We start from the raw sequence: 25,000 nt of genomic DNA on the forward strand, positions 1-25,000 counted from the left end.
TATTATCTATTCTTAGTAGCTTCTGTAGATCTGTTTTGGAGAAGCCTATCACAATGATCACGTGCAAGATAGAAGGTAGTGCTACACATTTCCAATAAATCTCCTGATTAGAATTTTGTCACAACATTTTGTTATGGATGGAACTTGATTGGCTAGATTTGTAGCATAGTCTCTGAGGTTAGCTTTGTGAAGTTTAAAGCAATCTTTTTGGTCACTGACAGTCACTCTAAGATATTTTTGACAACATTGTTTCCAGCAGTTTTTTTTTTTTTCTTTTTTTTTCTTGATACTAGAAATTAAGATATTACTTTTGTCCATATTTATTTCAAGACCACTTTGTTGGACTATGTCAGTAATAATTATGATACTTTCTTGTGTCTCACTTATTTATTGTGTTAGGTTCAAACCGTCATCTGCATAAAAAAAGAGTGGTAATGTAAAAAACATGATCTCTACAGCCCCATCCAGTTTCATTTAGCTTGTTTTATGATGATATAAGTGATTAATTTGAAGAGACATGTGGAGCCAGTACAACCTTGTTTGATGCCGCTTGTTATGTCACTGTCTTGTTCTGTGTCGTTAAGTATTTGTTTGTATAGTTTTGTCTCCTGAGTATATTTTGGCTATTATCTCGCTAATGTGTAGATGAATTTTGTAGTGGATGAGAGCCTCTATTAATTTTTCCCTTTTTATGGAATCATATGCTTTCTTAAAGTCAATAACAGTCACAATCAAGAGTTTATTGTGCATAAAGCTGTTACCAATACAACATTTCGGGTTGTCCTGGATTCTGCTTCCTTTTAGCAAGAATTGACTAGGTATCAATAGTTAAATTATTTTCTTTCCATCGTATTCCCAATCTTATCTCTGATTATAGTCATTAACATTTTATGTGATACATAAGTTAGGGCAATGGTTCTCAGGTCCTTCACAGTGGGTTTTCTTGTTTTAGGTATAAGTCTCGTGTTTGATTTCATCCAGTTACCTGGTATATCTGTCTCATTTTTTACTAATTTCTTGAGTCCTTTAGTTATAGTTACCTTGAAAATGTTGCTTTAATTTAATATTCTATATAGATCTGGTTTTACATTGTTGAGGCCAGCTGTTTTATTTTTATTTTTTTTTATTTTTTATTTTTTAGGTTTGTAAGGTACTTGCCTACCTCATATGTTTTCATATCTGGAGTTTTCATATTATGAAATGTGGTAATATAATTTTGAGTAATGTCTAAATGATCCACTAAGTGTCTGTCTGTTGTCCTAAAGAGTGAGCGAGAAAGTCTTTAATGTAGGAATTTCTGTATTCCATACTTGGTATATATATATATATATATATATATATATATATATATATATATATATATATATATATATATATATATATATATATATATATATATATATATATATGTTGTTTATGTGTTCTTGATAAATTTCCAACCAAAATTTTGTGAGTTTTCTTTCACTTTATATTTCATTTAGTTTGTCGTCATTTGTGTTGTATATTTCCTGATCTTTCGTTTTTCTTGTTTTACCTCCACCTCTAATTTTATTTATTTTCTTCCATATATTTTTGCTTGTCTTATCTTTTCCTATTTCTTCTGACACTTTGATATCATTTGATCCTTTTGCCTCTCTAATCATTGCTGGAACTTTGGCTTTTTTGTGTTCTAAAGGCTTCCCACTACTGTTCTTTAAGAATGGGGATGTTTCTCATTTCTTTTCATTCTATTATATTTCTTTCTTATTTTGATTTCTCTTCTAATGTTGTCATTCATCCATATTTCTTCCTCAATATTAATATGTTCAGCAACTTTGATTCTCTTGGTTCTTCTCATAACTTTGTTTGCCTCTGTTGACGTTGTGTTATCAATGTCATCAATCTCCACCACCTTTTTTCCATCTGCTTCTTTCTTTGCCTTCTGTAAAAAGGCTTCTTTTGTTTTGTCATCTATTTTTAAGTATAAGATTTCTTTCCATTTTGATTTATTAAACTTAATACCAGAGTTGTACACAAGTTTAGAATTTATTGTTAATAGATCAAATATGTCTTTATTAGGCCTCCTCTTTTCCTGTCTTCCTTATCTCTAAATCGTTCTATTTAACTCAGGCCTGTGTTAAGTGAATACTTGTCATATTTCATCTGGGTCTCTGTTAAAGCAAATATATCACAAGGATTAACTAATAAGTCCTTTACCTCACAAAGTTTTTAAATACTTAATTCTCAGATATTTGATAACTTAATGCAAAATTCAGATGTGTTTCTTAACAGCGTTTCATTAGTTTTGAAAATTTTGGAAATTTTTGCCACGTAACAGCCTTCCATCTCCGATATAATTGCTCTATTCTCCTTTTTTTTCTTTTCTTTTCTTCTTTAGTTGTAAGGTGAATTCTCTTCTTTTCCCCTTTCTTTGTGAGTCATGTTCTTAACTAACCAGATAAATTTAGTCTAGTCAGTGGATAATTTAAGGTTCCTAGCATTTTTTTAGCATTTCAATTTTTTTTTTTTTTTTTTTTTTTTTTCCTCCTTTCCTCCAACTTTGAATAGCACAGGACTTGGCCTAGGGCGCCTTGCCTGTGAATCTTGCCTAGGTTTCCCTAATCTTAATTTCAGCAATGTTAGTGTCTTTAGTTTTTGTAGGCTTGATAACTTCCTTGATTTTCTCTAGATTCTATTGTTGTTTAGCTTCATCATTTACACCCTGACTTTCTTCTGTATTAAACATAACTATATTATTCTGTCGTTTTTTCAATGTCATTCTCCTCTTTAAGCCCTCCTTTAACAATGGGGTGTAGTAGTTGTGAGATAAATGTGTCATTGACAGCATCCAAAGTTTTGTACTTTCGTCCGCAATTTCATCTTTCATAGCCTGAAAATTGATTAACTATTTAGCTTCCAAAGTGGAGTACATCCTGACTTGGATGTCTTCAGTGTTCATCACCGCTTTGACTTTCCTCTTCCTGGTGAACTAACTTTTAGCTCTTCTATCCTAATGACCAAGAGTAACAGGTATAACACCTTACTCCTATTCCGATCGTCTTTAAAATACGCCAAACATTCTTGATCTTTTCCTAAGCTCTAATCCTGTTTATGCTGTAACTCTATCTTCTCCGTTGGACTCCAATCACAACCTCAAATCTGTATCTTATCCTCTTGTTCCAATCCTACCTCAGGATCTCCCAAAGAGGAAGTGACTGTGGCGTTTTACGTCTGCTAATTTGGGCGGGCCTGAAAAAGTATTATTCTGATTTTCCTTGGAATGATTACTGTTTCCGAGTAAGAGACCTGACTGCATAACAGAAGTGACAATGTTTGACATAACATAAGCATACAATCTTAAGAATTATCAATGTTAGTCTTCTGTGTTGTTCATTGTCCATCCTTTTTTTTTTTCTTATTGTAGCGCATGCTCCCTTTATAACGTGTTACTACATATAATTGTTAATAATTTGTTCGTTGTTTTACCATTTTTGTAATGATATGCATATTTAAGCTATTTTAATACTAAACTGTTGGCAGTTTTTCTTTTTATTTTGCTATTCATTGTCTTGGTGTTGCGTTTATCATTGCATGTGTTTGTATCCTTTGTTGCGATTTTGCTTCTTAAAATCTTAAGATTGAGGGCTGAAACGCGTGCAGCATCCTTTTGCCTTTGAGCTTCACTGAACATCTAACAGCTATAAATCTAAATGGTAACATTGTAAGAAATCATATGTAAAAAACTGTCATCCTCATAGAATTCGGTGTAGAATGTTAGAATACATCCCTCTGCGTCACTTTCGCATACTGATTCAATTCTACATCTTTACTTTTGAAATATTACATACATACAAACATTATAATGGTAACGATACGTGGGTTTATTGTGATTGTGGTCCTGTGAGGAGCTCTCCTCACCAATATCAGTCTTCTATAGTTAACAATATTGTAAGGTTGGACGCTTTCTCATCCGAACGCAACATACAGATCTTTGCTTGCACCAGCTCGATGCTGCTATAGTGTGAAAATAAGAATCACGGCATTCATTGGAATATGTCAAAAGTTAACAGTTATGCAAGGATGCAGTTCACTCACTGAGACGGTAATAGATACTAACAGTGCATCAATCGTGTATGAAAGTATGGAAGGAGAGTGTATGAACGCTATATTGCACTGTCACTGTTAAAAGGAATTTAACCATTTGAAACGTGAGTTCTGTCTTACAACAAAAAAAAACAAAAAAAAAAAAAAAGGAGAATTGCAAAGTCGATGAAACATCTGATCACCGATGCTTCATTTCTGATGTTCTTCATCTGTATTTTTCCAAATTTGTTTTTTTCTTTATGTATTTATCTACTTTCGCTCATCACCACTTTCATAATTTCTCGCCACACTTGCATAATGATCACACTATTGTCCATGTCCTTTTCTTCCTTTTGATATGAGCATCTCAGACACACTTTAGGTCTAGACTAGAGTATAACATCTGCACTGATGATTTTTCGTCACTGAAGACACCGCACTCGCTCTTGTCTTGGTATAATCTTTATAGAATTCGGCCTCCTGTCACTCGCGAAGGCTGAAACAAAAGAAAAAGAGGTGACCTTTGTTTGATGTGAAAGTAATTTGCTAAAGACTTAAAATCCTATGTATCTTTCAATTAAAGAAACTTATAGTAAACATTGTTTACTATAAGTTTACCATTCCTCTACAACATACTCGGTGTGTGTGTGTGTGTGTGTGTGTGTGTGTGTGTGTGTGTAATTCACCTCGGTCGCCTGCTGGTCACTCAGCCAGTCTTCCCCATTACGGAGCGAGCTCAGAGCTCATAGACCGATCTTCGGGTAAGACTGAGACCACAACACACAACACACACCGGGAAAGCGAGGCCACAACCCCTCGAGTTACATCCCGTACCTATTTACTGCTAGGTGAACAGGGGCCACACATTAAGTGTAGTGACATACTATGCCGCGTGCTGTAGCGGTTTGCCGTCGCGCGCGCGGCAGCCGCAAACCGCGAAAGTTTGAACCTGACATACTATGAGCGGCAAACCGACCTCCAGTGCGGTTCAGTGTTGTTCGGACATTGATGAATGATTCAAAGCTACTGCAGATCAAAGTCATCACAGGCAGGGTTGCCAACTTTGGAATTATAATATTACTTAATGATAGTATTATCTTGTTAGTTTAAAGTCACTTCTACCCATATTGGTGAGATTTGTATTAATATTGAAGCAATGAAAATATAAGGAAATAATAGAAGTGATACATTGAGATTTTCAACATACTTACATTAGTAGAAATATATATATATATATATATATATATATATATATATATATATATATATATATATATATATATATATATATATATATATATATATATATATATATATATATATATATATATATATATATATATATATATATATATATATATATATATATATATATATATTTCTACTAATCTAAGTATGTTGAAAATCTCAATGTATCACCGCGCGCGGTCGAGGTTTTGATTTTTCCCGCCAACATTTGCGGCTGAAAAAAATCAGACAGCGGCAACTGCGACCGCACGCGGCGTCGGTTTCTCTACTCTCTAGAGCAGGGGTTCCCAAACTGGGGGTCATGACCCCCAAAGAGGTCATGAGCCCTTTTCTGGGGGTCATGAAGGGTCTAACAACTGTATGTACTACATTCAGCTTGCCGGAACGGGGCTAAACTTTTCATTTATTAACATTAAAATGTTAATAAATCAGTCATTGTTATAATAAACATTGATAAAGATCAATGGAGATTTTATTTTTCTCTGCTGTGATTAATATTTATAATTTTAAAATATATCTGTGCCATTTAAAATTAGTACGATTTTGGAAGGCTTATAAATGTGGGGGTCATGACAGGTTTGGTACTGCTGTAAGGGGTCACGTACTAAAAAAGTTTGGGAAACACTGCTCTAGAGTCTAGTATGTCAGGTCCCATAGGATAACACATGCTGGCGGTTTTTTTTTTCACCGCTGCCGCGCGCGGCAACGGTTTGCCGCGTCTAGCATGTCACTACACTAAGAGGCTTGCCCATTTGCCTCGCCGCTTCCTGGGACTCGAACCCGGCCCTCTCGATTGTGAGTCGAGCGTGCTAACCCCTACACTACGTGGTGTGTGTGTGTGTGTGTGTGTGTGTGTGTGTGTGTGTGTGTGTGTGTGTGTGTGTGTGTCTGTGTGTGTGTGTGTGTCTGTGTCTGTGTCTGTGTGTGTGTGTGTGTGTGTGTGTGTGTTTACCTAGTTGTAAATACACACACACACACACACACACACACGGCTCGGTAGCTCAGTGGTTAGAGCGCTGGTTTCACAAGCCAGATGACCGGGGTTCGATTCCCCGGCCGGGTGGAGATATTTGGGTGTGTCTCCTTTCACGTGTAGCCCCTGTTCACCTAGCAGTGAGTAGGTATGGGATGTAAATCGAGGAGTTGTGACCTTGTTGTCCCGGTGTGTGGTGTGTGCCTGGTCTCAGACCTATCCCAAGATCGGAAATAATGAGCTCTGAGCTCGTTCCGTAGGGTAACGTCTGGCTGTCTCGTCAGAGACTGTAGCAGATCAAACAGTGAATTACACACACACACACACACACACCGCGTAGTGTAGTGGTTAGCACGCTCGACTCACAATCGAGAGGGCCGGGTTCGAGTCCCGGGAAGCGGCAAGGCAAATGGGCAAGCCTCTTAATGTGTGGCCCCTGTGTGTGTCTTTGTGTGTGCGTGTGTGTGTTTGTAGGTATACAGAGGAACACGAGTTCTTGTAGATACATTCATAAGTAAAAGTACAGGTTACTCTAAGTTGAAAACATTCACAGATGTGTTTTGAGATGTTGTTTAACCTTGGCATGAAATGCAAGTGTGCCCTGGCGACAAGTAACAACCGCAGGGCCAGGCGGGTATCAAAGGTGAAAATCTGAAATTGAGAATGATTCAGTCGTAATTTTGGAGCTTTAAGTATCTCAGGACGAAACAAGTGACAACGACGCATTGATAATGATTACCGATAAACATTACACTGTAATAGTGTGAATATAATAAATATCATAAAATAACTGGCTGCGTGGCACCTGCACTGCTCGGGCAGGGAGTGGGAAGGAATGAAGTTATACAGCAAATCAGCTGATTGTTAGTTACATCTCACAGTTTCCTTTCGAGACAACGTTAACGAATTCGTTTAATCAGATGCAACAGATACGTTATTTCTGTCTCCATGGCAAGCATCACTTAAATTTCATGCCACGCCTAAACAACGCCTCAAAATGTACGTATATCTGTATAGAGCATTTCCCAATTCGAATAACCTGTACGTTCGCCTCTGACAGTATCCGCAAAAACTCATGTTACACCCTGCATAGATAAATCACTAGATGAAATCTGTTCTGCCGTTTCAACTGCTATTAGTGATATAAAATCTATGTTTTTTGTTCTTCCCTCTTCATAGAGCAGAGAAATACAGGAAAGAAATGAATGCGGTGGCCGGAAAAGACGCTCACACTTGTCAAAACTGAATATATATATATATATATATATATATATATATATATATATATATATATATATATATATATATATATATATATATATATATATATATATATCTTAATGAGAGAGTGTAAAGAATGATCATAACTTAAGAAAGATCACACGAGAAAAGCACAGGTCCAGGTGTCTAGCTGTAGGAGCCTCGTCTCCGCCACAGAGTGATGAGTCGCAGCGTCTCCTGCCTATCCCCCCTGCCTCTCCTCGACAGTTGTGGTGTTGCCAACATTTTAGTCATATCGTGGCGGTAATTTCTGCAACACATTAACGAGATTAATTTTCCGGAACGCGGGCTGAGCTAATTAGAGAGAGTGGAGCATAACCCACGTTGATAATGAAGTTAAGGCCCTGGCTAATGGGATTATCGGCGAAGGTTTTGACCACAATTTTTGAGTCTCCACTCTAAGGCTCATATATCGCGTCTCTGCCACTTGCTGTTGACTTCAGATGAGATCTTGCTCGTGAGATGTTAAGCCACTCTTCTCGGATATCACACAGGTGATGAAGGTGATTCACAAACTTGTCTCGATCAACACAACATGCTGATGTGTTTTCAATGAAAAGGTCTTTTCCTTATCTGTAGGTAAAAGGTGCAAGGAGGAAGATGTCACTGAAGAATAAAGTTCTCCTATTCGTACATTGGAATATAAAAGGAAGCATTGCACATTATAGTGAAAATGAGATTGGAACACTCGCTATTCTGTTCTTCATGTGAGTGAGAAATAAAGAAAAATGAGAGCAGCAGTCACGTTCACCGCAAAGCTTCAAGACTGATTCTGAAAAGAACTCTGGTCGGTGAGAACATAGTAGGACAGAAGCGCTTCCCTCCAGGGCAGGATCGCACAGCTGTCAGCAGAGCGCCACATCAACTGAATTACTTGAGCCATAATTAATTTACCTGAATTTATAAGCCTCTTGGCCATGTGAATGAGCACATGGGAAGAGGAGGAGGAGGAGGAGGAGGAGGAGGAGGAGGATGTGAGGTGAACGTGTATAGATATTAAGTCCACAGGCGGAGATCAAGGAGATGTGTTTTGGCCAAGGCTGACTAGGAGGAGTTTACCCAGACAGCTCTGCTGATACCTGTGTGTAGGAAATGGAAAAGAATTTTTTTCACAGTGAGAAGTGCAACAGCTTAGGCAGTCTAATTTCTCCCTTTAGCACTAGCATCCTTCTGTTTACCACGTGGTGTTTTTAAGAGAAATAATTGACAATGATATGAGTATGAATATGCATGTAAACACTGCATGTAACAAGTTAAGTAAATTACTTAATATTTTGCAATTAACATGTCACTTATTAATCAAAAAGGCACAACGACACGTCTACCACACTTTATTTTATCACAACCTTATAATATATTGTAATACAGTGTGGACCAAGGGTTAGGGAAAGCTGATCTGGAAATTCCGTATGTACAGTCAAACTAATTATTAACTTACTATGGTACAAAAAACTGTAGCCAACAGCCAATTGACACCAAATCTAAGTCAATTTTTTCCACCTTTAGAGTGACTCAAAATGTTCGTATGAACATTTTATCTACAACAAGTACAAGAAATATAGAAAGTATGCAGGTAATATTATAGTAATTTTCAGAAGTAGTTTCCTTCTAATATATAATTAGTGTTGATTGAAGTTGTATTTGGTAAACATATTTGTTGATAATGTTCTATAAATAATTATTCATTAGAAAGGATTATGTTTCTTACTCTAACTTGTACGATACCTCTTTGTCTCTTTAAAGCTTCTCTTGTGTGTGTGCATTTCTTAATATGTTTGTGATCATGAATGTGTTAATGTATGTAGACATACATGATTATAAGCTGTGTGTGCGTGCGTGTGTGTGTGTGTGTGTGTGTGTGTGTGTGTGTGTGTGTGTGTGTGTGTGTGTGTGTGTGTGTGTGTGTGTGTGTCTGCACGTCTTTGCGCGCCTGTCACATAGAGCAAAAAATTTGTTACCTTGTATACTCTTTCATATTTTGGGTAATATATCACTTCATACTTTACTTAGTACATTTCATTTCATATCATTAAACTCAGGAATGATTGCTGAATCTAAACATCATATCAAGACCTTTGCAAATAGATATTTAAGAGAAATATGATGAGATGAAGTAAAAAAAAAAATAGTGTCTGCATTGTATATAAGCCCTTTAGCTTATTGCAACAATTCGCAGTAACTTAGCAATAATTACTAAAATAAAATATCCCATATTGTAGAACAAAGTCTTCTGAATACAATATCTACAGATTTCTGATAAAATGTTATATAAGCGGTAAATGTAATAATCAAGGACATAACATTGCGCTCTCCACAAACATTCAGCAGTCAGTTATGCTGGGGTCACACTACAGCTTTTTTTTTTTCTTCTTCTTTTACTACGACGCCCCCGACAGTCGTACAGGCCATTTTTCTACGACTGCATTCCATTTTTCTAATGATTGGGAGCATTTCCGTGCAAGAAGGACACGCAACACCAAGGATATACGACATCGGATCCTAGAAGTACGATGATGTATATGCCTCGTACGATGACCTACGTCATCGTATGACGTACCAAAGGAAATGGGAACAACCAGAATTTTCACATTTTCTCGGCTTGCGACAACGTATGCTACGCTCACAATGTCGGACGATGTCGGACGATGTCGAAATAGACGCATTCAACAAACGTGCGATGACGCCCTGTATTTGCTTGACGACGCAAGAGCGCACCCAGAAGGAGCCTCTGGAGCAGAGTATGTTAACCGGGGTTCCCCGGAACACTGGGGTTCCGCAAAAGGTCCCTAAGGGTTCCGTAAGAACAAGTGAGATAAGCTAATGCACTTTTGACTTTTTATTTAATTTCATATACGTAATATAACTAAACACGCACAGTACATTAATGGTTATTGTAATATTATAATAGAGACATCATCATGTCTAACCTAATATGTTATTAAAAATATAATCATTGGGAATATATTCAGTGATGTCTGTACGGCGCCTGTACGTTACTGATTCATGTATCAAGTGACTCATTCAGTACAAGACGCATGCACAGTCGACATCAGTCGTCTCTTTGGTTCCTGGCATACACATACGTACACTCCCTCATTCGCCCATAATATTCAATAAATTTCTTTTCCAGAATACAGGGATATTTTTGCGCAGGGGTTCCTTTTAGGGTTACGCAAGGGTAAAAAGGTTGAGAAACGCTGGTCTGGAAGTATATAAAGGGGTCCCAAGTGTGTGTGTGTGTGTGTGTGTGTGTGTGTGTGTGTGTGTGTGTGTGTGTAATTCACCTCGGTCGCCTGCTGGTCACCCAGCCAGTCTTCCCCATTACGAAGCGAGCTCAGAGCTCATAGACCGATCTTCGGGTAGGACTGAGACCACAACACACTCCACACACCGGGAAAGCGAGGCCACAACCCCTCGAGTTACATCCCGTACCTAATTACTGCACATTAAGAGGCTTGCCCATTTGCCTCGCCGCCTCCGGGACTCGAACCCGGACCCTCTCGAGTGTGAGTCGAGCGTGCTAACCACTACACTACGAGGTGTGTGTGTGTGTGTGTGTGTGTGTGTGTGTGTGTGTGTGTGTGTGTAATGAGAGAGAGAGACAGACAGACAGGCAGACAGATAGACCGACAGACAGACAGACAGACTGACTGACACACACGCCACACGACACACACACACACACACACACACACACACACACACACACACACACACACAGACGACCGAGGTGAATTACACACACACACACACACACACACACACACACACACACACACACACACACACACATATAGATAGACAGATGTTTATTGACTACTAAATCACATCACATAGGCAATTTTTGTGTTGGCAGAGCACATGTGGTCCATGGTATCACATTGCAAATAAATAATAAGGTGGTCCTACTGTCACTATCAGACATAAGATCAGACACTAACTGGAACAAATAAAAGAAGTAACTAAGTAACTAAAAAGAAACAACAAAGCAGCAATTAAAAAGACGAAAACACTAAACACCAATCATGACACAACCACTAAAACGTTAAAACACAACACAATGACGTACGATGTACACAGACTATGTTCCCCATGTAGACGTTGTAAAACACACTCAAACAAACTTAAAAAAAAAACTACAATATGGAAAACATAAACATAAGAACTGTACTGCCATTACAAACACATAAAAATCATAACACCGGAACGGATAAAGATATAAAGGCAACATAACATTGACACAAAATTACCCATAAAACCCCAAAGTAAAACTTACAGACAAAAAAAATAACATTAAAAAAGGCAGAAACCTAATTTATCAAATTAGAAAAGGTACAAAGCAAATAACCTGCATGCAAGCAGTTACTTGTATACCCCTAAAATGCCATGAGCAGCCTTACAAGCAAGTTCATTCGAAAGTTCGCCAAACAGATCATGTAAGGATGTAATGCCATGGAAGTCCCTGATGCAGCGGGTTTGTGGACACACTTCCACCACGTGCCTTTCTGACTGCACAAGGCCACACACACAGACACGCTCTTCCACCGGAACACGACCACGCCCTCTTCTGTTACACAGACCAGTTACAATGGCTAAGTTGTGTCCTGATAGTCTTAACTTTGTGAAGGACATTCTCAACAAGTCATTTATTGCGTGTCTTTCCCTATAAATGTCATGTAACTCAAGATATGGATTAATTTCCTTGTATGTGTTGCATCTTGAGGTGTTAGTATTGTTAATGGCGTCGTGAACATTTCCTAGTAAAGCAGACATGTTTGGAATATTGTCGTGTATCATACGTTGAATAGTCCTACCGACATTAGTGTTAAGGGAAATGACAGATCGTATTGCACATGCCAATGGATCGTCATTCAGTCCACATCTGTTAGAAGAATTTTTGCTGTCTGAACTTAAGTCAATCTGGCAGCGATGGATAACCAAGCTCAGCATAACAGACGAGGTTAAGTGTCGTTTTCTTGACTCTCAACATTTCTATCATTGTCCAGTTGTACAGTTTGATTACAGACTTTACATTTGCACAGACCCAAAATACAATAGAGATGACCTCAGGACAGCCTCATACACACGATGCTCAACAATGAATGAAACATCATTATTTTTCCTTACGAAAGAGACGAATTTCAAAACATGGCACAGCTTTGCTCTGGCATGTTCCCTTACAGCTGACGACACAGACCCGTGACTAGTGACCGGCGATCCTAAATAAGCATAAGTATTATTACAATGTTCAATATTTAGACCTACACACAGCTTCTCTGAATCACCTGAATGACCGTTAATAACAAAAAGAAGTTAGTTTTACCACCATTTACTTTCATGCCGTAATCACAACAAGATTTATGCAACAAGCTCACCTTTATCATCATGCCTTCTTTTATTGTTGACAACAGTACTGTGTTGTCCATCAACATTAGTATGTGTAACCAATCTAGAAAATGCTCTTGATGACAATTTTCCTTCATAATTCTTATTAATTCGTTAGTATAGATAATGAAAAGAAAACATGATGTGGATAAGCCTCGTCTGACCCCTAAACTAGATGTAACCACAGCGGATCCAATGATACATTCAGTAACGCGATACATAGCAACTATAGCACCAAGCATCACCACACCACACCCTATCCGTTTTAAGATAGAGAACAATGTATAACTGGGCATGAGGTCATAGGTTTTAGCAAAATCAACAATTGTAACAAACAACTTAATTTTCTTTCTCTTAGCCGTGTCAGTAAGTAGTCGAAGTGTAACTATATGCTCCACACATCCGCGTTTTCTCTGAGCTCCTGCCTGCTCTCTGTATGGTCTGAACTACTCACACAGTCTCTCGCACAAAACCATATCGTACAACTTCGATAAAGAATTTGCTACACTAATGCCACGGTAGTTGTGTGGGTTCTGTCTGTCTCCCTTCTTGAATAATGTAATCAATTTTGCTCTAATCCATGGTGTAGGGTATTGACGGTTTAAGAAAATGTTGAAGAGAGTAGCCAAGTTTACCAACTACTGTGCTGGCAAGAGAGATGGTAAACCTGGTGTAAGTCGATCTGGACCACATGCTTCATTAAGTTTAAGCTTCTTCACTTGATCTTCCACCTCCCATAATGTAATAGGGTCATCTAGGATCGATATAGTTACATCAGAGCTAACATCATCACCACGATCGGCTGCACTCACAGAAGGGTTAAGGACATTCTCGAAATTAACTTGGACGAATCAGTCTCAGCTCAACCTTCCTAGGGATCAGACGTGTCTCTGATAGTGGCGACGAGTCTCCCGTTAGTGGTGTGTGATCTGCTGGCTTCTTTATGTAGTGATGGCTTTCCCTGCTTTCCCTACGGTTTTGGCTGGTTGTGTTAGTTCTCCTATTCTCGAGGCCTTCGTTATGAAGGTCTCAGAGGTGGAAGCTGAGTTCCATCGAAGGATCTCGGAGGTGCAGGAGGAGTTCTGTCGAATGAACTCAGCTACTGAGGGAGTGGCGGTTCCTGCAGTCTCATTACCAAGTAATAAGACGAAGGGCCAGGAGGAGTTGCAAGTGGTGTCCTCTGGTGCAAAGAGGAGAAAGGTCTTCAGGGCGCCTCAGCGAGTGGAAACGGAAAATTCCTTCGCTGTATTGGAGCCTTGGAGGGAGTGGAGGAGGAGAAAGACAAGGCGGGAGGCGACGAGGTGAGGAAGATAGAGGAATCTCTACCCGCAGGTTAGATTCTGGTGATTGGTGACAGCCAGGTAAGACATTTGGACGCGGCGTTTTGTGATAAGGACAGGATGCAGAGGACGAGATTGTGTCTACCTGGTGCTGGCATTGAGAGGGTAAGTGTTCAATTAGACACGTGTTTGGCGGACGGGACCAAACCCATTGTTTTCCTCAGCGCGGGGGGAAATGTCATTTGCAAGGTAAGGAGTGAGGAGCTGTTTAGGAGATTTAAGGAGGCTTTGGCTAAAATTAGTAATAAGGATGCAACCCCCTGTGGTATGCGGTGTGTTGCCAAGGTGAGGACTAGGAGGTGAATGGCTGTCCAGGGCTATTGCAATAAACTGCAGACTTGCAGATCACTGCAGGAGCAATGGATGGGCGTTCATCGATAACTGGGACCTCTTTTACGGCAAAGACACCTTGTATGCCAGGGATGAAGTGCATTTATCATTTATTTATTTAAGTGAATGTAGTTCTTAGGATCAATGAATGTAGTTCTTAGGATCAGTAGCGGGGACAGAACCAGAAATACTCGTAATGGGTTTAAACTTGAAAAATCCAGGTTTAGGAAAGAAATGGGAAGAAACTGGTTTTCAAACAGAGTGGTTGATGAGTGGAACGGTCTCAGTGGTCATGTAGTCAGGGCTGAGTCAATAGGGAGCTTTAAAAGAAGGTTAGATAAGTTCATGGATGGGGAAGATAGATGGAATTAGGTAGATTAAGCACACAGGGACTGCCTCGTATAGGCCTGGTGGCCTCTTGCAGCTTCCCTCTTTTCTTATGTTCTTATGAATATCATCAGCAGTACCTGTCGAGCTAATATTTCCCTTCCAGTTTACAGCCCTCCACACTCTTGCATAAGCATTGTCACGTCGTATTCTGTCCCACCTTCCCAAGGTACCTCCAATGTCCTTATCATGGCGATTAAACGCCACACTTTTTTTGCACATGTATAGAGAACATCATTCAGTCGCTCCGTTAACACATCACTATTACCATCATCAACTACATTTGCTTGAGCCCTCTTGAAAAGACTAACCAGATCTATACCAGTGCTGACCATTGTTACTGTTATTAGGGCGTGGTCAGATGGCAAATCACCGCGCTGCAACACTAAAATCTATTATGAGATCAATGTCCTGGAAGCAATACAGGTATCAAGTTCCGAAATCCAAGTGTCTTGCTTCTTAAAAGTCATATTACCAACAAAATGTTTATCTGAGGTCTTAAGATTATTCATCACCAACATATAATATACATTGCAGAGTGACATCAGTTCAGCATTACTATTGGCGACGTTCACATCATCATTTTAGTACCGGGTACGATAATAAAGGGGAACTGACGGATTATCATTGGAGATTAGCTCTCTTGCCTATTTTCTTAGTCTTCCGTTCATATCACTTATAATGATATAACCATTGTACATTTGATTATAGTGCAGTTTTCTTGTATAGCAGAAAATAAAGAATGGTCATAATAGGACGAGTCATTTAATGGCAAACAACAGAATCCAAACAAAGACACGTTCTTAAAATGTAGCCATATTTGATCAACAATACTCAAATCATTGGCAAGAACAAAGTTACGCAGTTACCATACATAAACACACACACACACACACACACACACACACACACACACACACACGCAGAGAGAGAGAGAGAGAGAGAGAGAGAGAGAGAGAGAGAGAGAGAGAGAGAGAGAGAGAGAGAGAGAGAGAGACAGACAGACAGACAGACAGACAGACAGACAGACAGACAGACAGACAGACAGACAGACAGACAGACAGACAGACAGACAGACGCGAAAGCGCGAAAGCCGCGACAGCCCTCCTACGACCGTCGGGGACGTCGTAGTAAAAATTCCTGTAGTGTGACCCAGGAAGAGCGTCAATTTGCGTAAAAAATTTTTGGTGTATAATTAATTTTCAGGGTCCCAGATGTGCTCTTTTTTCCTTCACCAACTTCAACATCTTCTCTACATCTGGACACCACATTTTCAAATCTTTCTGCGTGACATCACAACGTAAACAATGTCGCAAATCGACTGAACAAAACCAACATGTTGGTCTTGTTTTACGACTGGTTTTTCTACTCGTTAGGCACCAATATTCAGTCGGAAACTACCGACTTGCAATTTCAGTTTCATATTGACACGTGTGAACCAGCCTTTAGAAACACAGCACAACACAAGACAAACGCAAGAACTTTAGCAACACACGAGCAATGTGACTGTTTACATTCCCGAGTATGAAAAGGCGCGAGAATAAAACTATTGCTCATATCATAGACTCTCTAACTTCATGGATCTATGCGCATTATTAATGGGGGTCTACATGCAAAATTTGATGAGGCTATGTATGAAAACAAACTCAGAACGCCTCTTTCTTTGTTTTTTAGACTTTGCTTACCTAATATTTCGGCAGGTCCGCCGACACACGTCAATTATCCGGAGTCTATGGATGATCCTATATACCGTAAGTTTGTCTACAAGGTGACTGAATCTGAATCCGACATAGTTAATCTATTTATATTCGCTATTAATCACATAATTTACGTCAATGATATGTATTGAAAATAATAAGGATTCTAAAACTTATTTCTGCGGCAACTTACGAATTACTTGGCCCATTTGTCGCCTGTTACATAACCATGACTTTCTTCAACCTTACACTTCCCATCTGTCCCATGCGCTATATAATCTTGTTCAAGACCCCTTTTTAGATACCTTACTCCGAGCCTTACTAAATTCAAGGAATTATTTCAGTTTGCTGACATATTTCCTCAATACTGGGCTTCAATGTTTAGCACTCACTCATATCATATTAGCCTCAGGTATTCATGTCTCAGGCATCAGGAGAAGTCTGCACATTGATATACGTCTGCGTAACTTACAGCTGCGGTGAAAGTAAGGGCGAAGGCACTTTATAAGAAATTAAACGTTTTTCTCAGCAAGCGTAATGAAAAGTGACCGTTGCTGCTAATCATGGCAACGGGCAAGGACTATAATGTAAGTATTGTTATATACAGTAGTTGTGACTTTTTTCCCTGCACGGCTTTTCCATGACTGACATAGAACCAAAATGATAGACATGCAGGTTGGCGACACACAGCTCACAACAATCACATCAGGAAGCATCGAGCGACTGTTTCACACTCACCTCCCGTCCTCTCAGGACACAAGGATTTCGCGGGCATTCCCCTGCATCCGTCATATGGGTAGGCATGCTCCTCTGGTGCCTTGGCATCAGATTGATATTAGGAACAAAAGATGTAAAGCCAGTAAAGTTTTTGTTTCAGTATATCTACATCTGTGTCTAGACTATATTCACTCTTTTAAACTAACACGTCCAAAAACGGCAAGCAATTATTTTCTTCCGGCTGTAATGTAAAGCTAATGTTCCTGTGTTGGGAACTCAGAAACTGCTGAACTTTTTTTTATATGTGATTCATCTTTAAGAATCAGAAAGTAATCATCTTCATATCTTCTATAAACAATAGATTTAAATTCTTGGGGCAGAGAGAGAGAGAGAGAGAGAGAGAGAGAAAGAATACTATAAGGTGCGCCGTCGTAGAGGTTCGTTTGCATTCACCCCTCCCTCTCGGTGATAAGTGTCGGTAGAGGAGGTAGGCGGAAATGGGAGAAGTTTGTTTCACCTTTTCAGTTATGTACACATGTATACTTTATCAATGCATAGAAAATATATAAAATAAAAGCAAAAGTATATTTAATGTTCTTACTCTGAAGACAGATGCTTTCCGTTACCTAATGGTTGTGGATGGCGGAGTAAGAGGGACGGAGGAAGGGATGCAAGCACAATTCACACGTAAACATAAATGTAAATTGAAACTACACTTTCTTTAATAAACAAAAAAAAAAAAGATGAGTAAATAGTAAAAATGATGAAAGAATAATCATAATGCACGAGATCCTCGGAAAACACAGATACTAGCTCAGCTGAGCCTGGAACAATTGGCGAGCGTCTTAATGCCTGTAGCCCCTATATTCACCTAGCATCAAGTAGGTACAACACATTCCGCGAGGAGTTTTGCCTTACTGTCCCGCTGTGTGGTGTACGGTGTTGTGTTAGTCTTACCTGAATATCGGTCAGTATACGAACTCTAAGCTCTCCGTATGGGAGCGACTAGCTGGATAACCAGCAGATGACCGAGGTGAATATACACAATAATTTCGAGTGGAGCAGATTTTTATTGCCAAGGTGCAAAAACGTTATCCATTACATATAGTTATGATCCTGGAAGTTGAACGCCGAAGTGTTCGAACAAAATTGAGTACAAGCGGGTTCTTCGAGAAAATTTAAGAATATATTCTCAGAGACAGAATACGAACATAGTGTATTTCCCTACGTCAGTCACCCATCGCCCTCGTGAATGGACACAATTGTAATAGCAAAAAAAAAAAAAAAAAAAAAAAAAAATATATATATATATATATATATATATATATATATATATATATATATATATATATATATATATATATATATATATATATATATATATATATATATATATATATATATATATATATATATATATATATATATATATATATATATATATATATATATATATATATATATATATATATATATATATATATATATATATATATATATATATATATATATATATATATATATATATATATATATATATATATATATATATATATATATATATATATATATATATATATATATATATATATATATATATATATATATATATATATATATATATATATATATATATATATATATATATATATATATATATATATATATATATATATATATATATATATATATATATATATATATATATATATATATATATATATATATATATATATATATATATATATATATATATATATATATATATATATATATATATATATATATATATATATATATATATATATATATATATATATATATATATATATATATATATATATATATATATATATATATATATATATATATATATATATATATATATATATATATATATATATATATATATATATATATATATATATATATATATATATATATATATATATATATATATATATATATATATATATATATATATATATATATATATATATATATATATATATATATATATATATATATATATATATATATATATATATATATATATATATATATATATATATATATATATATATATATATATATATAAAAACATTAAAATGAAATATGTTTCTTCCGTAAAATATGTGTCATGAAGTGATGTAAAACATATAGAAATGAAAAGACTATGCAAAAATTCTTAACTCTTTACATATTACTAGAGAAAAACAAAATAGACTGGTAATTATTTATGATTTCTGGGAAGATAAATCACATAAAAAAACGCACGCAGATAGACAAAGAAAGTGAGACAATGTGCATAGACAGAAATGCTTGCTGTTTCTCCTCACAGAATGTTCTTTTAGACAGACTTGATGGTCCACTGTCCTTGTGTGGGCTGTCAGTCTCCGGAATGGATGAACTCAGTATGTGATTAAGTGTCCTTAGTGTCGAAGAAAAGTTAGTTACCACCCCAAGAGTAATAAATGAAGCCTCATGCCCACACATATTTTGCTAAACTTTATATATATATATATATATATATATATATATATATATATATATATATATATATATATATATATATATATATATATATATATATATATATATATATATATATATATATATATATATATATATATATATATATATATATATATATATATATATATATATATATATATATATATATATATATATATATATATATATATATATATATATATATATATATATATATATATATATATATATATATATATATATATACATATATATATATATATATATATAGAGAGAGAGAGAGAGAGAGAGAGAGAGAGAGAGAGAGAGAGAGAGAGAGATACAGATATATAACCTTGTATGCTTAACGCAACACGAAAATGTGTGTGTGTGTGTGTGTGTGTATTTACCTAATTGTATTTACCTAATTGTAACATACGGGAAAAGAGCTATGCTCGTACTGTCCCGTCTCCATATCTACTAATGTCCAGCTTTTTCTTAAAATCATGAATATTCCTTGCGTTGACCACTTCCACGTCTAAACTATTCCATGCTTCCACCCTTCTATGAGGGAAGCTATATTTTTTCACATCTCTCCTATAAGTGGCCATTTTAGTTTTTCCCATGCCCTCTCGACATTCTTTCATTCCACATACACAGATCTTCCCTATCCATTTTTTCCATGCCAATCATCACTCTGTATATTGCTATCAGGTCTCCCTTTCTCTTCTGTTTTCCAGGGTCGGAAGTTGCATTCTGTTCAGTCTGTCTTCATAAGTCAAATCTCTTAAGTCAGGCACCATTTTTGTTGCAGCCCTCTGTACTTTCTCTAGTTTCCTTATGTGTTTCTTTAAGTTCGAGCCCACTGTATTGTTGCATATTCAAGCCTTGGTCTTATCATTGCAGTAATTATTTTCTTCATCATTTCTTCATCTAAATATACGAACGCCACTCTTATGTTCCTCAATAAGTTCAATACTTCTCCAATTATTTTGTTTATATGTCTCTCTGGCGATAGGTCATTGGTAATTGTCACCCCAAGGTCTTTTTCTTCATGACTGGTTTTATGTCTTCATTTCCTATCTTGTACATACTCCTGATTCTTCTTTCACTCTTGCCAAACTCTAATTTCTTGCATTTTGTCGTGTTGAACTCCATTTGCCATGTACAGCTCCATTTCCATATTCTGTCCAAGTCTTCCTGGAGTAGTTCGCAATCTTTGTCACATCTCACTTTTCTTAACAATTTTGCATCGTCTGCAAATAGGCTCACATAACTGGACACCCCATCCACCATGTCATTTATGTAGACCGAACATTACTGGTGCCAACACTGATCCCTGTGGAACTCCACTCTCCACCAAGCCCCATTCTGATGGTCTGTCCTTAATTATTGTTCTCATTTCTCTTCCTACCAAAAGTCTTCCATCCATTTTAGTAAACTGCCATGCACTCCTCCTACCATTTCAAGTTTCCAGATCAGTCTCCGGTGTGGTACCTTATCAAAGGCCTTTTTTAAATCCAGATATATTCCATCAGCCCAACCATCTCTTTCCTGTATTACATCTATCACCCTCGAATAGTAACATATCAGGTTTGTCGTGCATGAACGCCCTTTTCTAAAACCAAATTGACACTCACAAAGTATGTCATTTTCTCCAAGAAGTCTGTCCATCTATTCTTCACCACCCTCTCACACATCTTAGCTACCACACTTGTAAGTGACACTGGTCTATAGTTCAATGGGTCTCTCTTGTTACCTGATTTATAAATTGGGACAATGTTAGCTCTTTTCCAGTCTTGGGGCACTACACCTTCCCTTAATGAGGCATCAATTACTTCACAAACTTTTTCTGCCAGTTGCTCCTGCATTCTCTTAAAATCCATCCTGATACCCCATCAGGTCCCACAGCTTTTCTCACTTCTAAACTCCCCATCATATTCTTGATCTCCTCCACAGTTACTTGAAACTCCTTCATAATCCCTTTCTGTTCCATTACCAGTGGTTTGTCAAAAGCAGTCTCCTTTGTGAATACCTTCCGAAAGCATCCATTCATAGCCTCTGCCATTTCCTGGGATCCTCACTGCATACTCCATTTACTTCTAAACTTTCAATACTTTCTCTATTTTTGATGTTGTTGTTCACATGTCTGTAAAAAGCCTTGGTTGGTCTTTACATTTATCAATTATATCCTTTTCTTGTTTCTTTCTTTCTTCTCTTCTAATCAACACATATTCATTTCTTGCTCTTTTGTAACTTTCCCACTGCTTAATCCGTCTTTTCCTTCTCCACCTCTTCCATGCATCCTCTTTTCTTGTTCTAGCCTTTTCACATCTATCGTTAAACCAGTCCTGCTTTCCAACTTCTCTATGTTGTCTTATTGGTACAAATTTTTCTCACCTTCTTTGTATATTTTTATAAATTCCTTCCACTTTTCATTTGCTCCTTAGCACTCTTGAATTTCATCCAATTTGTCTCTTGAAAGAATTTCTTTAGGTTTCCAAAATCTGTCTTGGCATAATTCCATCTTCCCACTTTATATTCTTCATTTCTTCTAGATTTCTCTTCATCTATCACCTTGAACTCCAAAACTGCATGATCACTCTTTGCTAAAGGGCACTCCACCCTCATCTCCTCAATGACCATTGGCTCTGTACTAAAGACCAAGTCCAGTCTTGACGATGCTCCCTCTCCTCCAAACCTAGTATCTTCTTTGACCCACTGAGTTAACACATTTTCCATTGCCAGTGTCAATAGTGTATTTCCCATGTTGTCTCTGATCCTTCCATTGACCAGTCCTCCCAACACACCTCTTTACAATTAAAATCTCCCATCATTATAGTTCGTTCACAGCCACCCAACATTTCTTCCAGACATGTTCCTGTATCTCTTATCATTTCTTCATATTCCTGTACTGACCATGCATTTGTCTTAGGTGGTACGTACACCACTATGTAGTGCCTCTTTTTCCTTCATTAGTTTCTGCTCTGATCTTTAGCACTTCTGCCTTTCCCATACCTTCTTTCACTTGATCCACCTTTATATCTTTTTAACCAGCAACATCACTCCTCCTCCCATCTTACCTACTCTATTTCTTTTCCAAACATTATATTTCCTTCTCCAACCATCATCAGGTCTTCTCCTCTCTCAGTTTTGTTTCAGTAAGACCCACAATATCTGGGTTCTTGTCCCTCAAGTAATCGTTGAGTTCTAAAATCCCCGATATCACTCCATTTATGTTGGAATACATTACATTCCGCTCATACGTAAGTTTCTTTAGTCCTTTCTTACTGTACTTTTCTGGGTTATGAACCACTTCCTCAGTCTCATATCCAAGATTCTCCAGAAAAACTCTTTCTTCTCCTGTGTGTGTGTGTGTGTGTGTGTGTGTGTGTGTGTGTGTGTGTGTGTGTGTGTGTGTGTGTGTGTGTGTGTGTGTGTATGCGTAATATCTGTAAAATATAATCATATACTGTTTCCAAAGGGATTATTAATCTTTTGGTTTCCAAATAAGAACATCAGCTAGCCGGCTTTTACACTGGCACGATTGTTCGTGATGATGCAACTCTCATGCACTAGATGAGGTGTGTTGCACTACTGCTCCTATAACACCAATCGCCCTCAGAACAGCGTGCCCGCAGCAGGTAGCGTATAGTGTGACTCTTGGCATTCTTAAGCGTGAAGAGAAGGAAACTATTGTAAGATTGTGAACGCAGATGAAACAAGACGTATGATAGATAATTTTTTTCTAAGCAGCACCAGTGTTTCTATTTAATGTAATAATCAAGGAGAACTAATTAGCAGATTTGAACCCTCCATTAAGCGACTCGGGGACGCTAAGAGACGTCCCACCATAAAATAGGAAGCGATGTTCTTGTAACTCCTTGAGTAATGGAGCGGCGAGGATGTGCTACTGGTTGAGTTTTACCAACATATTACCAGGAAAAGAAGTATCAAGAGATACAATCCATTCAAGAAATTTTTTTTTTCTTTTTCTTCAGTAAGGTTCAGTAAATATTGAATCCTCATACTTTTCATAATATTCGTTACCGCCTAAGTTGTAATATGTTAAATCAAAATTCATTATTTGAATGTCGTACATTATATTATTTTCCTTTTTTATGAAAGCTTAACAATCCATTGTTGACCATTGTATGCACACATATCAAATAGCTTCTCTTCTGTTCTGTTAGTCTCTAGTACGCCTCTCTCTCGCACACACGCACACACACACACACACATCCCGGTAAGCGGCCAGGCAATGGCCAAGCCTCTTAATGTGTGGCCCCTGTTCACCTAGCAGTAAATAGGTACGGGATGAAACTCGAGGGGTTGTGGCCTCGCTTTCCCGGTGTGTGGAGTGTGCTGTGGTCTCAGTCCTACCCGAAGATCGGTCTATGAGCTCTGAGCTCGCTCCGTAATGGGGAAGACTGGCTGGGTGACCAGCAGACGACCGAGGTGAATTACACACACACACACACACACACACACACACACACACACACACACACACACACACACACACACACACACACACACATATTTGATGTTTTCTCTTTAACGTTCAAGGAAAGTAATCATTTATAGTCCATATCACATAAATGATATCCATACGCATACGCGCAAATTTGGTAGTAAAATGTTCTTATCCCAGAAGTTTGTATTTAAGTTTTTATTTTTCTTACATACATGTGTTCTTAATACTGTAAAGAGTCTGTATTTTTATATATGACTTGCAGAATTATGTTGTTTTTGTAAGAAAAAAATGTCTTCAAGCAAATACAATATTCCTATCAACGGATTTATAGAATATAAGCACTGGGACGCAATGTCGGAGGAAGGGCAAAATAAGCAGCCACCTGTTTCCCAGAAGTCTGAAGGAATACCTGCGGGTTGTGTCCCCAGCCTAGCTGGAAAAGGAGTTTGCGTGGGGAAAGGCAGTGATGGCGATGACGGAGGCAAAGGACAGAAAACGCACCAAGAGCAGGTGAGGCCAGAGATACAAGAATGCTGGGTGGTCAGTCGATCCGGTGTAAATTACGTTCATTAATTCAGTTGAGGAAGCTGCACCTTAGTTTGGTGGTATG

The 25,000-nt window shown here is 37.5% G+C and overlaps 1 protein-coding gene across 2 annotated transcripts in view; it reads left to right on the forward strand.

Moving 5' to 3' along the window:
* LOC123519855 (sugar transporter ERD6-like 9) overlaps positions 1–25,000 on the forward strand; it is a 133,773-nt gene that overhangs the window by 85,652 nt on the left and 23,121 nt on the right. For both annotated transcript variants that reach the window (XM_045281443.1, XM_045281441.1), the window contains one exon: positions 24,722–24,900. In XM_045281443.1, the coding sequence (XP_045137378.1) occupies positions 24,742–24,900 (159 nt within the window). In that variant the 5' untranslated portion in view covers positions 24,722–24,741. The remainder of the gene's footprint in view (positions 1–24,721; positions 24,901–25,000) is intronic.

This window comes from Portunus trituberculatus, chromosome 46 (genome assembly GCF_017591435.1).
Source record: "Portunus trituberculatus isolate SZX2019 chromosome 46, ASM1759143v1, whole genome shotgun sequence".
Lineage (NCBI taxonomy): Eukaryota > Metazoa > Arthropoda > Malacostraca > Decapoda > Portunidae > Portunus > Portunus trituberculatus.